Here is a 14430-nt window from a genome sequence, read left to right as displayed (position 1 = left end):
CCACGGCCACACAACGTGATTGGTCACTTAACGTGAGGCCGTCGTGACCTGCAGCAGCAGTCATGGCTGATGTCTCATGGCTGGATGGGTCTGCTGTAAGAGGAGTGGAGAGGGAAGGACAGGAGACCCTCCTCTCTCTCTCTCCCTCCCCCTCTCCCTCTCCCTTTGGCAACAAAAGGGTTACCCTGGCACCCTTGACCCCCATATGCAACTGGGCAAGGATAATGATACTCCATTAACCCACTAGCATTGTTTTTTCACCCTTATCTCTTCCGCGTGAGGGCTCACAGATGCAGCTACGAGGGTCTTTTGTTTTGTGTTGTTTCTGCTTCTTATTAAACACAGGCCTTGAAGCATCTGATGCTATCTGTGGCTGAAGTTTATATATCCACGTTTGGTCTTGATTTACGGTGGTTCTAAATGCTATTGATTTCGGATTCAGTTATGTGGTCACACTGCTCATTGACCAGCGTGAGGTCAAGACGTGTGCTCTCTTCACTAGCATGACAAATGACATCATCTGCCCATCAATGCCAAGTCAGGGCCTCTCTTCACAACCCTTCTATTGGATCTAATGTGCCATTAAGCGGCCACAGGTTTTCAGCTTGGCCTTCCTTATGTACATGCCAATATCCACTACAGCCAGGCTTCATTAAAAGGCTATTCTAAAGGCCGGAACAATGCTCCACTCCACAGACAGACTCTTCTTTGCCCTCATTCCGTATCCCTTCGGTGGAAACTCCCTCTGCCCAGCCTCACATCCATTACGCTTTTATTCCTCATACATCAGCATTCACACCATCCTTTCTATGCATGCTTCTCCATTCATCTTAAAAATATCCTCCCTCAACGTCAACAGCACCCAAGACATATATGCATGTTTCTATTAAGGCCTTCTTCGGAGATGCGTAATAACTGTATTTACAATGTGCCTTAAAACAGTCATCAGATCATGCAGTGCTTGCAGTGGTGTAGTAAGGTACAGGCCAATCATAAATCCTCTAGACCGAATAACACAGAACTGTTATAAACACAAGCTCTCAGCAGGTGCAGGTGCATTCCACAGCAGAGAGCCTTTCAAACAAACCACCTCAGGCATAAACAGGCCTATGGATCATGTATAGTAGCATGTTTTGCATAATATGTACCGAATGGCTTCGGAATGTGGGAGTGGGTAATGCACGGATTTGTTTAAAATATTCTACATGCACCAGTCCATTATTTAGAGTATCTGTTTTGCATCATCTGCATGTAATAACCTTGGTTCTGCTCTGTCTCTACTGGGTAGCTATGCTGATTGAATTATGTTCTATAATTTATGTACCAGTACATTATTTAGAGTAGTACATTTGGCACGGTATGTGTCCAGGATAACCTCTGATCTGGCGATTACGCTGACATTACTCCAGATCTACGTCATTTCAGGACCAGATCTGTGCCGTACGCAGCAGCTACCTGGGCGCCCGAATAACCGCAGCATCCTGCTGCATTTGTAACCCTGAAGGTCTGTTGATTGAAATATGTTTAACCGTACAGGAACCTGATGTTCCAGGGCAGCACCAACGACGCTATCCCTCTAAGTGACATTACAGTTTTAATAAAGGACGTCTGTGTTTAAAAGTCAGTGTACTCTCACTGGACGTGCCACAGTCTGTAAAATAAACCTGCCACCCTCCCCTGTGAAATATGGCTCTCCAACTGCTATCAGCATATGCATCGCTGGCATACAGAAGCCTGCAGTCGTCAGCCAATTAGGCAAATGGAATATTTTAATATGTATTAAACACAGAGATGTCAGGATGCTGCTCAAGGCAGAGGGGTTTGCGGCACCAGGTTACGTTTCAGCTTCAGCAGTGGCTACTGCCTTTGTTTGATACCAGGCACACATTTGCAAGCCACACACACACTACATCCACTACATACAAAAATACTGGTGCACGCACTCGTATGCGTATGCACACGAACAATCATACTGGTGCACACACTTGCATGCGTATGCACACAAACAATTATACTGGTGCACACACTCGTATGAGTATGCACACTTACAAAAATACTGGTGCACGCACTCGTATGCGTATGCACACAAACAATCATACTGGTGCAAACACTTGCATGCGTATGCACACAAACAATCATACTGGTACTCATACTGGTGTTTCTATGTTTTATGTTATGTGTAGTACATATTGTGTGTGTATGTTTGTGTTTTTATGTTTTTATGTTTACTGTATGCATCCATGCACCAGAGCAAATTTCAGGTAGGCGCATACCTACTTGACAATAAATCTTTTTTCTGTTTCTGATTCTGATTTTGATTTCTTACTTGCATGCGTATGCACACAAACAATCATACTGGTACACACTTGCATGCGTATGACCACAAACAATCATACTGGTGCAAACACTTGCATGCGTATGCACACAAACAATCATACTGGTGCAAACACTTGCATGCGTATGCACACAAACAATCATACTGGTGCAAACACTTGCATGCATATGCACACAAACAATCATACTGGTGCAAACACTCGTATGCGTATGCAAACAAACAATCCAAACATTCCATGCACATTCCAAAACAAATTGCTCCCTTGTGCATGAACCCACACTGACAAACAAGGGCGCACACACACATGTACACACACACACGCACAAACACATACACACACACACACACACACACACACACACACACACACACACACACACACACACACACACACACACACACACACACACACACACACACACAAACACACACACACACACACACACACACACACACCCACACACACACACACACACACACACATGTACACACACACATACACACACACATGCACACACACAGGCACACTTCTGGGGGGTTATATACAAGTCACAGAGGGTTAGCTGAGACCCCAGTGGTTAAGTTGCTCTGTGGGGGGATGGGTTTGGGAGAAGAAAAAGAAGAATAGACCATCCGGCTAAGAGAGCATCCTCTTTTCTCCTCACCCAGTGCTTAAAGTCTAATAGCTGTGGGCAAGCTTTCAGTGATCTCCCACTCTCTGCCTTTATCAGCCCACATAATGGTACACTTTAATGTGCAAGCGCCAGATTGCCACCAGAGTCTTCAGAGACATAATGCTCTGGTACGCCCTTGAGGTTAAACCCGATCTGGTCTCACGTCATAGGATAGGGAAATGGAAAGATAAAAAAGTGATCAGACACAGGCATCACGAGAGAAAAGAGAGTGGGGGAGGGAGAAACTGAGTGCAAGAAAGAGAAGAGAGAGGGGGATAGAGAGAAAGAGTGCATGAGTGACAGAGAGTGATTAAGAGAGAGAGAGAGAGATAGATTGATAGGGAGGAGGAATTAAAAGGGGGTTTAAAATGACCCAAAAACCACACCATGGACCTTGGGTTCCAGGAACCTGTCACAAAGTTCTAATACGATGCTTACTTCCATGTTCACAAGAGCCTTTAATCCACCTCCCAGTGAACTGACTTTTATTACACACGAGCACCTTGAGCATCATCTTTCAGTGTGCGTATTACATTTCCCAGTGCCATAATTAGTTCATTCATTTGAACCGCCTGACAAGCCCTGCATATGATATAGCAACTGGAGCCATTCACCTCTACATCATCCCTGTGGCCTCTCACCAAAAAACAAATCTGCTTGGTTGGAGTTATTGAGTCTGACAGCTCTATGTCAGTGAGGCGGTATGACGAGAGGCTCTCATTGCTCGATCCCCTATTTAGGACACCCTCCGTAGAATACATTTGCACTTCAAGCTTGATTATCCACACAGCATGCGAGTGGATCTTTACCCAGTGATAGAGAGAATCCAATGCATGTAGCATCACTTAGGAGAAAAAAAGGCCACAACTGGCTGCTAAGCTTTATGCCCAAAAGCCAACTAAAATAACATATTTATACTCCATGTTGACTACTATACTTCTAAGAGGATTAAAATGAGATTCATGGGGTAACTTAAATTGTGCATCCGTCTCTTCTTAAGGCAGGGGCATATAGAGGCTGTGTATTTGTGCCTTGCTCTGGGATATCTGTGGCTAGAGGAGTGGTCTGGCTCCTTCTGCAATTGTGGCTGTGAAAAGCTCATCCCCAGCAGCCTCCAGCGAGTTCTGGCTGTGTGAAATGAATCTTGTGATGTCTGTTTGTTAGAGCCCAAAGGTGTGCTGGGGATGAAGAGCATTACTTCTACAGCTGGACAGGACAAACTCACCTCCCAGACTTGGCTCCTTGCCCCCCTCTAACCCTGCCCCTAACCTTAACTCCCCTCTCACTTGCCCACCTGCCCCCCTGACCCCAAGTCTCGCCCTACTAAGCTCTGTCCAAATTAACTCTTTGTATTGCTTGTCTGAGCTCCACTCTAGTATGGTTGATGCCTCGAGAAGAGGAGGCAAATTCACCTCCCAGTATCCATCCCCTTCCCTAACTCTAATATTAACCATGTCCAGTAGATTGGTTTCCTGATTGTAGTAGACAGACTCACCTCCTAGCCTTACCCCTCCCTTCCCCCATGTGAAGTGTATTGTGTATCATGTTGTTTGTCCGCCTGTGCCCCAGTGAGCTGTAGAGTCTACAGTGTAGACAGACTCACCTCCCAGTGTGGCTGAGATGAGGATGTGGGTGCCATACTTCTTGATGATGGTGTCGATGAACTGCTGGGTGGAGGGCCGGCGACCTAGCAGACGCACGCTCCGCGAGAACTCGGGCATGAGAGGCAGGGGGTTGCGCATCAGGTCCTGCCTCTCGATGGCTGTGTTCCTCACCTTCCAACGCGCAAACTCCCTGAGACAGGGACAAAATGAGAGAGATGGTGAGTGGTGGAGCTCCTCAGAGAAGAAAAGAGACGAAAGAAGAGTAGAGGAAGGAGAGAGGAGGAGAAGAGGAGAGGAGGAAGTCAATAGAAGACAGGAGAAAAAAGGAGAAAAGAAGAAGAGAACAAAGAGAAGAGAAAACAAAGAGAAGAAGAGAGTAGAAAAGGGAAGAAAAGAAGAAGCGAACAGAGAGAAAGCAGGGAAGCTAGAAAAGAACAGAAGAGAACAGAAGAGCACAGAAGTGAAAATAACAGGAGGGAGAAGTGGCATTCCAGTGTTTTTGCCCTCAGGTGAGAGGGAAGGAAGGAAATCTGAGGCTGAATCTACAAACCAAATGAAGGCATCCACAATGTTATCTAATCAGCACAATTGCCAGCTGTAGCTGACGGCAAGAGCGGTATGCACTGATGGTGTCTGCCTTAAGTATGTATCTGTTTGTGTGCACAAGTGTCTGAGTGTTTGTGTGTGTGTGTGTGTGTGTGTGTGTGTGTGTGTGTGTGTGTGTGTGTGTGGGTGGGTGTGTGAGTGTGTGTGTGTGTGTGTGTGTGTGTGTGTGTGTGTGTGTGTGTGTGTGTGTGTGTGTGTGTGTGTGTGTGTGTGTGTGTGTGTGTGTGTGTGTGTGTGTGTGTGTGCGTGTGTATGTATGAGAGGGAGAGAGAGAGAGATTGTGTGTGTGTGTGTGTGTGTGTGTGTGTGTGTGTGTGTGTGTGTGTGTGTGTGTGTGTGTGTGTGTGTGTGTGTGTGTGTGTGCGTGTGTGTCTATGCAAGATACAGACAAAGAGAAAGCAGTACTGCGAGACAGAGATGTGCATCTGACTGATATTGTGCCAGTGGCCATATTTGTGCCCACTAATCTGCCAGTTGGCATAGATTACATCACATTTGTATTTGAATCATCATTCTGAACAATCCTCCTCTATAATGGAGTGACTGCTGGAACCCATTGGAGATATAACAAAAAAGTGAAAAGTGATTACCACTCTATCACATAATGCCTCCTGATGCCGCAAGAATAGACTCTGTATTCGTGGAAAGACGCCAGTGAAATGAGCAGAGTAGAGGCAAATGGACAGTAAAGCCAACATGGCATCCAATCAGGGCTGAGGAGCTGTCCATTCAGCACCCCCCACACACATATATACTGTATATACACACGCACACACACACCAAACTGAAGTGAGCAGTACCACGAATAGCTTCACACAGGCACCTGTCACCACATCAGTCTCGGCGCACCTGCAGGGGCTAAGCTAATCAGCGCGGCTGTTTGGAGGAGTCCGAGACGCAGAGACGTGCGAGACAGAGATGCTCCTCCCGAGACTGCAGTAACCACAGCGTGTGTCTGTTCCAAGTCAGAACGCCGCGACCTTCTGTTCCCCTCGCCACACTACCAGAGATCCAAAGATTAAAGACACAGAGAAACGCAGTAACTGCCAAATCTCTGATGGAAATAAAAACGTGTCTGTTTGAGCTTAAGCTGCATTCGTTCCCTTCGGGGGCTGTGAAAGAGACTGTGTGAGGAATGTTTATGTATGTTTATTTATAAAGTCTTGGGTCTTTAAGCCATAGTGCACTGCACTGATATCATTTAGCAGAATACAAAGCACTCCGTGTTAGTCACGGAAGGTTGATTTCATTTTTCAAACCGCTAACTTCACCTCAACCCCTTTCAATGCAAATCAGGGAGCTACACGCACAGTTCTCTGTCATACGAAGGTAGTTTTTTTTCTGACTTTTTCTCCCTTCTATCCTATGCAGGCCCAGTAGTCTCCCGCCTGGGCGCTCACAATGCAAGGCGCCAGCCAGCTTTCATTTGCTGTTTCTCGCTTCACTTGGGCATACTGTCTCCTGGGCAGTCAGACTCCCCCCCCCACCTCCCCCCACCCCCGCGAGGAGGCACGTGCGCGAGTACTCCGCCAGGCCTCAGCAGGACGCCTTCAGTGGTCAGAAGCATTTGAAATCCTAATATCCCGGGGAGAGTAATTCTTTGATTTGTATTCATTGTCTGAAATAATCCTCTGAGCAGTGCAGTTGTCCCTTTAATTTCAGCTGAGACGCGCCTCAGGATCACCAGGGACACACAAAGCTGTTTAGCAGGAGGGACTTGCAAAAACAATTGATAAAATTGGAAGGCCAGGGGTTGGTGCAATAATGGAAATGTCACTTGGCAGCTTGGAGCAGTGGGTATCTACATACAATTAAGCCTACCTGCACGGGGCCAACACTTACTGTGTGCTGGGTGCCAGAACAATTTGGATTTTGACACCTTCTTAAGGGAGGCAGGTCTGTAAATCAGCCTCAACAGGTTTTTGTCCTCTGGCAACATAAGAGGATTTCTGGGTACTGCATACCTTTGGAAAATGCTGGCTAATGTTAATTCAATTGTGTAGTCTGGCTTCTTTCATCCCCTGTGCTACCTGTTTTTTTTCGTTGCCCCTCTCTCTTTCTCTCTCTCTTTCTATCTCATACTCTGTCATAACTGTAGTGGTAGCATGACGGTTGATTCTCACTCTCTCTGCCATTTGAAATGTATCTAAGTGCTTTCTAATTACTGCTCTTCAAGGGAATGGGAACAAATATATGCAAATTGCATTGTGTCTGGTTTTGCATCAACAAATCTCAAGGCAAATCTCAAGGTAAAGTGGACCACATAATGAGGCATATTAAGTCTCCACGTGAAATCTCTGGTGTGCGCGTGTGTGTGTGTGTGTGTATGTGTGTTGGTACAAAGGAGTGTATTCACTCACACAACTATGCAAAGGTGCTTGCTTGTTTGTTGTCTTTATGTATGTATGTGTGTGTGTGTGTGTGTGTGTGTGTGTGTGTGTGTGTGTGTGTGTGTGTGTGTGTGTGTGTTTGTTACATACTATACTGCCTATGCATGTGTGAGTGTTTTTCAAAGAATTTGTTTTTTAAACAAAATAGGCCAGAGCCAGATTTGAGCTTATCTGTGTGGCGTTTGGAGACATCGCTGGGAAGCACACCCATTCACTGGTTTTCTCATTTAGGCCCAGATCTTGGCTGCCCGTCAGTAGGGGAATTTATTATGGTTACAAAGGTGCTGTTGTCAAGAGGCAACCCCTGCCTTACCCCAGAATTCTATAAAGCCTTGTTTTCCTCTTCTCAGTGCTGAATGAAGACTTGCCTTCTGCACAGGATTCATTCAAACAATGAAGTAAATCCTCATATGAATGAATTTATATATGTATGTATGTATGTATGTATGTATGTATGTATGTATGTATGTATGTACTGTATATAGACATGTTTGTTTTTGTATATGAACATTCATATGTATCATCGTAATGATGGATGGATACATTGATGTACTATGTGAATATGTGTGTATGTTTGTGTATGAATACATATGTGCTTGTGATTATGTGTGTGTGTGTGTGTGTGAGTGTTTTATATTTTATAAACCCTGCCTACTGCAGAGGATTACAGGTGTCTACCCCAGTCCTAGTCTCTGCAGGCTAAATGGAGGTACATAAATATGCCACAATGTGCTGGATATGAGACAATGTTAAAGCAATGAGGGGGTGAATACTGCTGATTTGAAAGAAAAAAATGCACCGATTACAACAAACGACACAAGGAGAAGCAGGATCAATACCTTTCTTAGGACTTGCAAACACACACGCACACACGCGCGCACACACACACTGCACTGGCATATTCGCCCTACCAAGCATTATCGGCCAGTAATCCCACACCAGCACCTCACTGTGATTTAGCAGTGAAGGGCTCTAAGGGGCATTAAATTGATCTATTACTTAGGACCAATTCAGAGCGCGCCGATCAGCAGGATTCAATCTCATAGTGCATCGCCTCACAGTGTAACACCTTTCAATGGCCGTGTTCTGCTGGCTATTAAGGTCGCCTGGGTTTCCCCCACCACAAACGACCCCACCACACCGTTCAACCCTGAATTTGGACTGCGTCCAACCTTACACAAACGTCTACACTACAGGCGGTGGCTATATGCTATGTTGCAAAGGGCACAAGCAGATTTTATCTGGATAAAAATCCACCGCATTTTTTAAAGGTTTCACTTGGTGGTGTTGTTTTTGTTGTTGTTATGGATGTTGTTGTGACTGGTGTTGTTTTTGTTGAATCATACATTGTGGTGCTGCTATTGGCTTCTCTGGGCCCTAATTTTATTGATGGGAAACTGGCAACCAGCAAAGTCCACCGCACATGAACTAAAGCTAATTTAATAACTTGGCAAAATCATTTTGCTGATTTAATACCATGAGCAAGATCCTAAGCACAAACATGGGCTGGTCAGCACAATGCTCGCAAACAATACAATAGCTTTATTTCATGCATGATGGACTCTGCTCGCTGCCAGTTACACACTGAAATAATGTCCCAAAAGTCACAGACTCAGAAACAGACGTGGCCCAGTTGCATAAAACACCTGAAGTGAAATTTCCCCTCATATTCTCCCTTAAATGTTCCTTAAAGTTAAGGGTGTTGCATAACATAACCTTTAAGCATTACTTAAAGGTTTCCTTTGGTGAAATGATAATCCTTAAGATGTCCCTTAAGTACTTTTTCCCCTGAACCCTCATGCTTGTCCCGCAGTTGTGGTTCCGGAAGAATGGACCGGCCTGACATTAATGTCATTAATGCTTTTTGTAGACATTTGGTTTTGATCTATTTTGATTTGAACTTTTCTAAAGATGCAAGTAATTGTCTTCATAACAGTTTAAATATGATATATAATTTCATTTTAATGATTTATTTCAAATAAAGGTCAATCCATATTTTTTTTAACATACTGTACATACAAATATACATCTTTATCTCAGGATCTCATCTATGTCTAAGGATGATTGTTTTTTTTGCATATTTCCCAATGTATTTTACAATTGACAACGCAAATGTATAAAAAGCATACAAAACATATAATAAAATCTGTAATTTTACAAGATAATAACACTTTGTGTTTTCAGTCAGAAATGAAAGGTGTGATTTTTGATGGGAATCCACACCTATTGATATCAACACCCTAATGTATGCTTTAAATGTGACATCTGACAACCTAAAAGATACATTTCATTTATAAAACTCTAAGTATTACAGTCTTGGATGAAAGGTGACACAACAAATGTAACCACGTAAACATTTTTGAAAAAATATTATAAAAAAATGATTTAGGTCATTTTTGATCAGAAAACAACACCAGGGTTAAGAAATCTCTTGAAATCCATTAAGCATTGCATGAAACACCTTAATGACAATTTCCCTTAGTTAGATTAAAGGTAAGCAACACATAGCCTCTGGCCCTGATGGTACTCAGATATGACGAGGTCCATCCTGGAGTCCGTCCGTCCGAGGCCTTGTGAGCGAAATATCTTGGCCCCTCACCCCTCCCCATGTTTTCCCTGGTCTGTAAAATGACCACATCCTATTACGATTCCCATATCCCTCCATCCTCCTTTCCTCTTTGTTTTTCTCATGCAATTCCGGGCAGATCTTCATGCTTCCCCACACCCGACCCAAACATGCGTGTATGGCCACTGGGCCGGGAAGAAACGATCAGTGCGGACAGAATCGACACGCAAGCCCATAAACCCATGTTGGAGTGTGACCGTTATTCAATGACATATTTTAGGCTGGGCCCGGGTATCTAAAATCTATAACCTGCACAGTCTAAATGACCACATTGCATGCATGGACGCGGACAGTGTTCATTATGATTGATTTTCCATCCCAGTTTTGCCATTTGTGGAAAATATTCTGTCTTCTGCCCCTGTAATCTCAGTGAACTAGGACAAATATGGGGGCTTCCATATTCTTGATGAATTCACAGCCACATTTCATTTGAATATCCAGTGGAGGCCATTTTCACTCTCTCAAGCTCTCTCGAGCTTATTGTTGATGCACCATAGCAAATAAATATGTATGTCTCATTACAAACCCTGACATTATTCATCCCGGAAAAAAAAAATATATATATATATATAAATATATATTTGTCGCCCTGGTTTAATCATAGAATCCAAAGAGCCTTGCCATATTGAGCCGACATTAAAGAATGGCTTAGTGTTTCAGAGTCAGAGAGAGAGAGAGGTGAATAGAAAAAAAACAACATAAGCCTTAGAGATCCTTATGGTGGTTTGTTAGTACAGGGCTTCAGCCGCGGCTTCGGCCGGGAGTGCACTTTCCCAAGGAGAGCATTTAACGTTCCAGGACACCAAAGTCTCAACCGAGGGAGATGATAAGTCCCAAAAACCTACGGCCCTGATAGTAACGGGACACAGAGTCGGGCAGAAGATTATAAGATTTACAGCGGTTCGTCTCCTGAAAAAACAAATCTCTCTTATGTATCACTTCAGCCTTAAGTTCCCCCCGCACTCCTCCTGCCTAGGCCTGCTCCATTAGCCAGACAGACGTATGCAGAAACCATATGTATTTGAATACATCTCCTCAGATTAGCAAGGCTGGCAGATGGGGCCGGCGATATGATTCAGTGCTCTCTTGCTCAGTTCAAAGAGCAACTTAATGACCTCTCAGAGGAGCTCACTCGCGCTCTAACAAATAGCACCAGTCGGAGCAGGCTGGACAGGAGTGATTATCACGTCAGGAAGGCATTAAAGGGAATTGTGTGTGGGATGTGACTGTGTGTGTGTGTGTGTGTGTGTGTGTGTGTGTGTGTGTGTGTGTGTGTCTGTGTCTGTGTCTGTGTCTGTGTCTGTGTCTGTGTCTGTGTCTGTGTCTGTGTCTGTGTCTGTGTATCTGTGTGTGTGTGTCTGTGTCTGTGTCTGTGTCGGTATGTGTTAATTCGGGTGGGTTGTTGTTGAGAATAGGTAGTTAAGAGCTTAAGCCAGTGTATATTTCCACTAAAGGTCTGATCATCTCTACAAATGGAATGGGATAGTTTAAAACTGCACTCGAAGGACATTTAAAAAAAGAGAGCAAAAAAACAGAGCAAAAACAACAGGGAGTCAAAAATACACACTCACACACACTTTTCTTTCTTCTTCCCCTGCCAATCCTTCATCAACAAACTGTCTCCTTTATCCAGCTCCCGCCTCCAACTCTCACAGGGAATGTCTCCTTTCAGAGTTCCACAGAGCTGTGGTCCCTGCCCTCGTGTACAGACAAACGATGCACAACAACAGTCCTCAGTCTATGCTTTCATAAAATGAGAATGAAACCTGCTTTGCTGTTTTTCTTTTTCTTTTTTTGTGTAAACATATTCTGCACAATAAAACAAACGCCTCATCCAAATGTTTCTCCCTCCTCTCCTTTCCTTTCATGCCACCAGGGAATGATTTGTGGGGACAGAGAGAGAGAGAGAGAGAGAGAAAGAGAGAGAGAGATAGATTCACAGTGAAAGAAGGAGGCAGACAGAGAGAGAGAGAGAGTGAACAAGAGAGAGAGGGAGAGAGAAAGATACACACAGAGCGAGGAGGGACAGAGAGAGAGAGATAGAGTGGACCAGAGAGAGGGAGAGAGAGAGGCATTGGAGTCTGTTTGATGCCTGGAAAGGCAGGGACGAGGCTCTAAATCCCCTGTGACCACATTTGAAGAAAGCTCCCCGCACCGTCCCAGCTTTCTGTGCTGGCTCAGTTGCCCTGTTTACTTCTCATCAGAACGGCACACACACACACACACACACACACACACACATGCTCACACAAAAACACACAATGTCTCTCACATACACCCACACACACACACACACACACACACACACACACACACACACACACACACACACACACACACACACACACATCAGAGCTGCCAGAAACAGACACACGAATAATCAAACGGCATAGCTGCTCAGACATGTCGTGTTTGACTGAGGACAGATTTCAGCGGGGAACGCTTTTCCTAATGAGGATAGCAGAAGAGCTGGTCAAAGCCACTATCTCTAAATGCTAGTTTGTAAGGGGAGGTGTATGTGTGTCTGTGTCTGTGTTTGTATCAGTGTCTGGGGGAAATTAGCAATACTACAATTAGTTATCTCTGAGAACAGAGAGATAAAGGTGTATATATGTTTGTGTGTGTGTGTGTGTGTGTGTGTGTGTGTGTGTGTGTGTGTGTGTGTGTGTGTGAGTGTGTGTGTGTGTGTGTGTGTGTGTGTGTGTGTGTGTGTGTGTGTGTGTGTGTGTGTGTGTGTGTGTGTGTGTGTGTGTGTGTGTGTGTGTGTGTGCATCGTGTAAAAATGTAGCATGGAGTCCACAAGTTCGATAATCCCAGCGAATCGAGAGATCTCTCACCAGCTGTCCTCTCAAATAATGGTATGGAAAAATTGACATTGAGAGGTTTACATGGGGGGAAACCAAAGAGAGGTTTGTGGCTCCGTTTTGACAGATAAGGCAAATGCAACAAAGCTCAAATAAATCTCTAGTTCTTAAAGCCCCGCATTATCAACCCATTTCCCCCCAAGGAGGCTAAGTCTCTTGAAGATTTTCTTTGTAATGCTGTGCATTTGATCTGAATGCACAGATATCACATATTCGGAAGATGTGGCTGCTGATAAACACTGAGCATCCATTAAGGGGGGAGAGATGAAGCTTCCTGCAGCAAGGCAGTAAATGTGGTGATGCATGCAAACCTCACTTTCCCAATCCGACCAGCAAAAAAAAAAAACCCACACTTGACCTTTTTCAGTGGATGATGAGGGATAACATTGATGCAAACTCTCAGAGCTTCTGCATGCATCCCATCACGTTCCCGTAGCCCTACAAAGTGCATTTCCACCAGCAGGCAGACGGCCTGAAAAGCAATTTCACCAAGAGAGATTTGTCTCGCCCATTAAAAGTGGTGGTGACATTAAAAAGGGGATGCGCAGGTAATCCGCCCCGCTGAAGGGTTGTAGCAATCAGCTGGCCCCCGGTGGCCCCGTGCATCTCAACAAAGGGGAAGGGCCATGGTGGCTGTCCTCCCCAACCCACTCAAATGCATATCTGTCTGCAGTTGCCCCCAACAACAACATCTGTTTTGCAGGAGCATCTCAATTCTCTTATGCTTGGGCCTGATATTAGTATGGCGTTTGCTTTCCCTCTCTTTCTCTCTCCATATCCTTCGTCTCTCTCTCTCCCTCCCCCCCCCCCCCTCCCTCAGTAGACTCTGTTGGCAGATCCCAGGCTTGGAGAGATTGTGATCCAATAATCAAGTCCCCTGTAGGAAGGCTTGGGGGAGCGGAGGGTGTTTTTCGCACTGTTGCGATGCATCTGTGCAGTCCCAGGGTATTGTCAAATCAAAGTGAGAAATGTGGCAGACAGTAGAGGAGAGTCAGTGTTGGCACACTACATGAAAAAAATCCACAGAGAAGCTGAAACCGCTCGGAGTAATAATACAAAAAAATGTAAATAATCTTTTACAGGTGTACATAAATTGCCCATTGCACTCTCAGAAGCTGTCATAAAACATCTGATTACTACAAATGAATATGCACTGTTTAATGCCTCAACCACAGGCAAGACTTGCTCTGCTTAACGTTTGTTATTGAGATTAAATTGCTGATAAGATGTACAACTTAGCATTGCAGAAAAGCTCCAGCAGAATGACAAGACAAGCTTTTATTCTCAGCATGAAACACACTCTCAGTAGTCGAATCTTGTTTTTGGCTCAT

At 44.6% G+C, this 14430-nt stretch overlaps 1 protein-coding gene across 1 annotated transcript in view; it reads right to left on the bottom strand.

The window, feature by feature from the left end:
• Positions 1-14430, bottom strand: part of brinp1 (bone morphogenetic protein/retinoic acid inducible neural-specific 1) — a gene marked incomplete at both ends in the record, with an annotated part of 63967 nt that overhangs the window by 35960 nt on the left and 13577 nt on the right. Inside the window, one exon of the mRNA XM_080846989.1 lies at positions 4613-4803. Within this exon, the coding sequence (XP_080703115.1) occupies positions 4613-4803 (191 nt within the window). The remainder of the gene's footprint in view (positions 1-4612; positions 4804-14430) is intronic.

Source organism: Sprattus sprattus (genome assembly GCF_963457725.1).
Source record: "Sprattus sprattus genome assembly, chromosome: 11".
Lineage (NCBI taxonomy): Eukaryota > Metazoa > Chordata > Actinopteri > Clupeiformes > Clupeidae > Sprattus > Sprattus sprattus.
The sequence above is the reverse complement of the archived record's forward strand: the minus strand, read 5'-3'. Positions and strand labels throughout refer to the sequence as shown.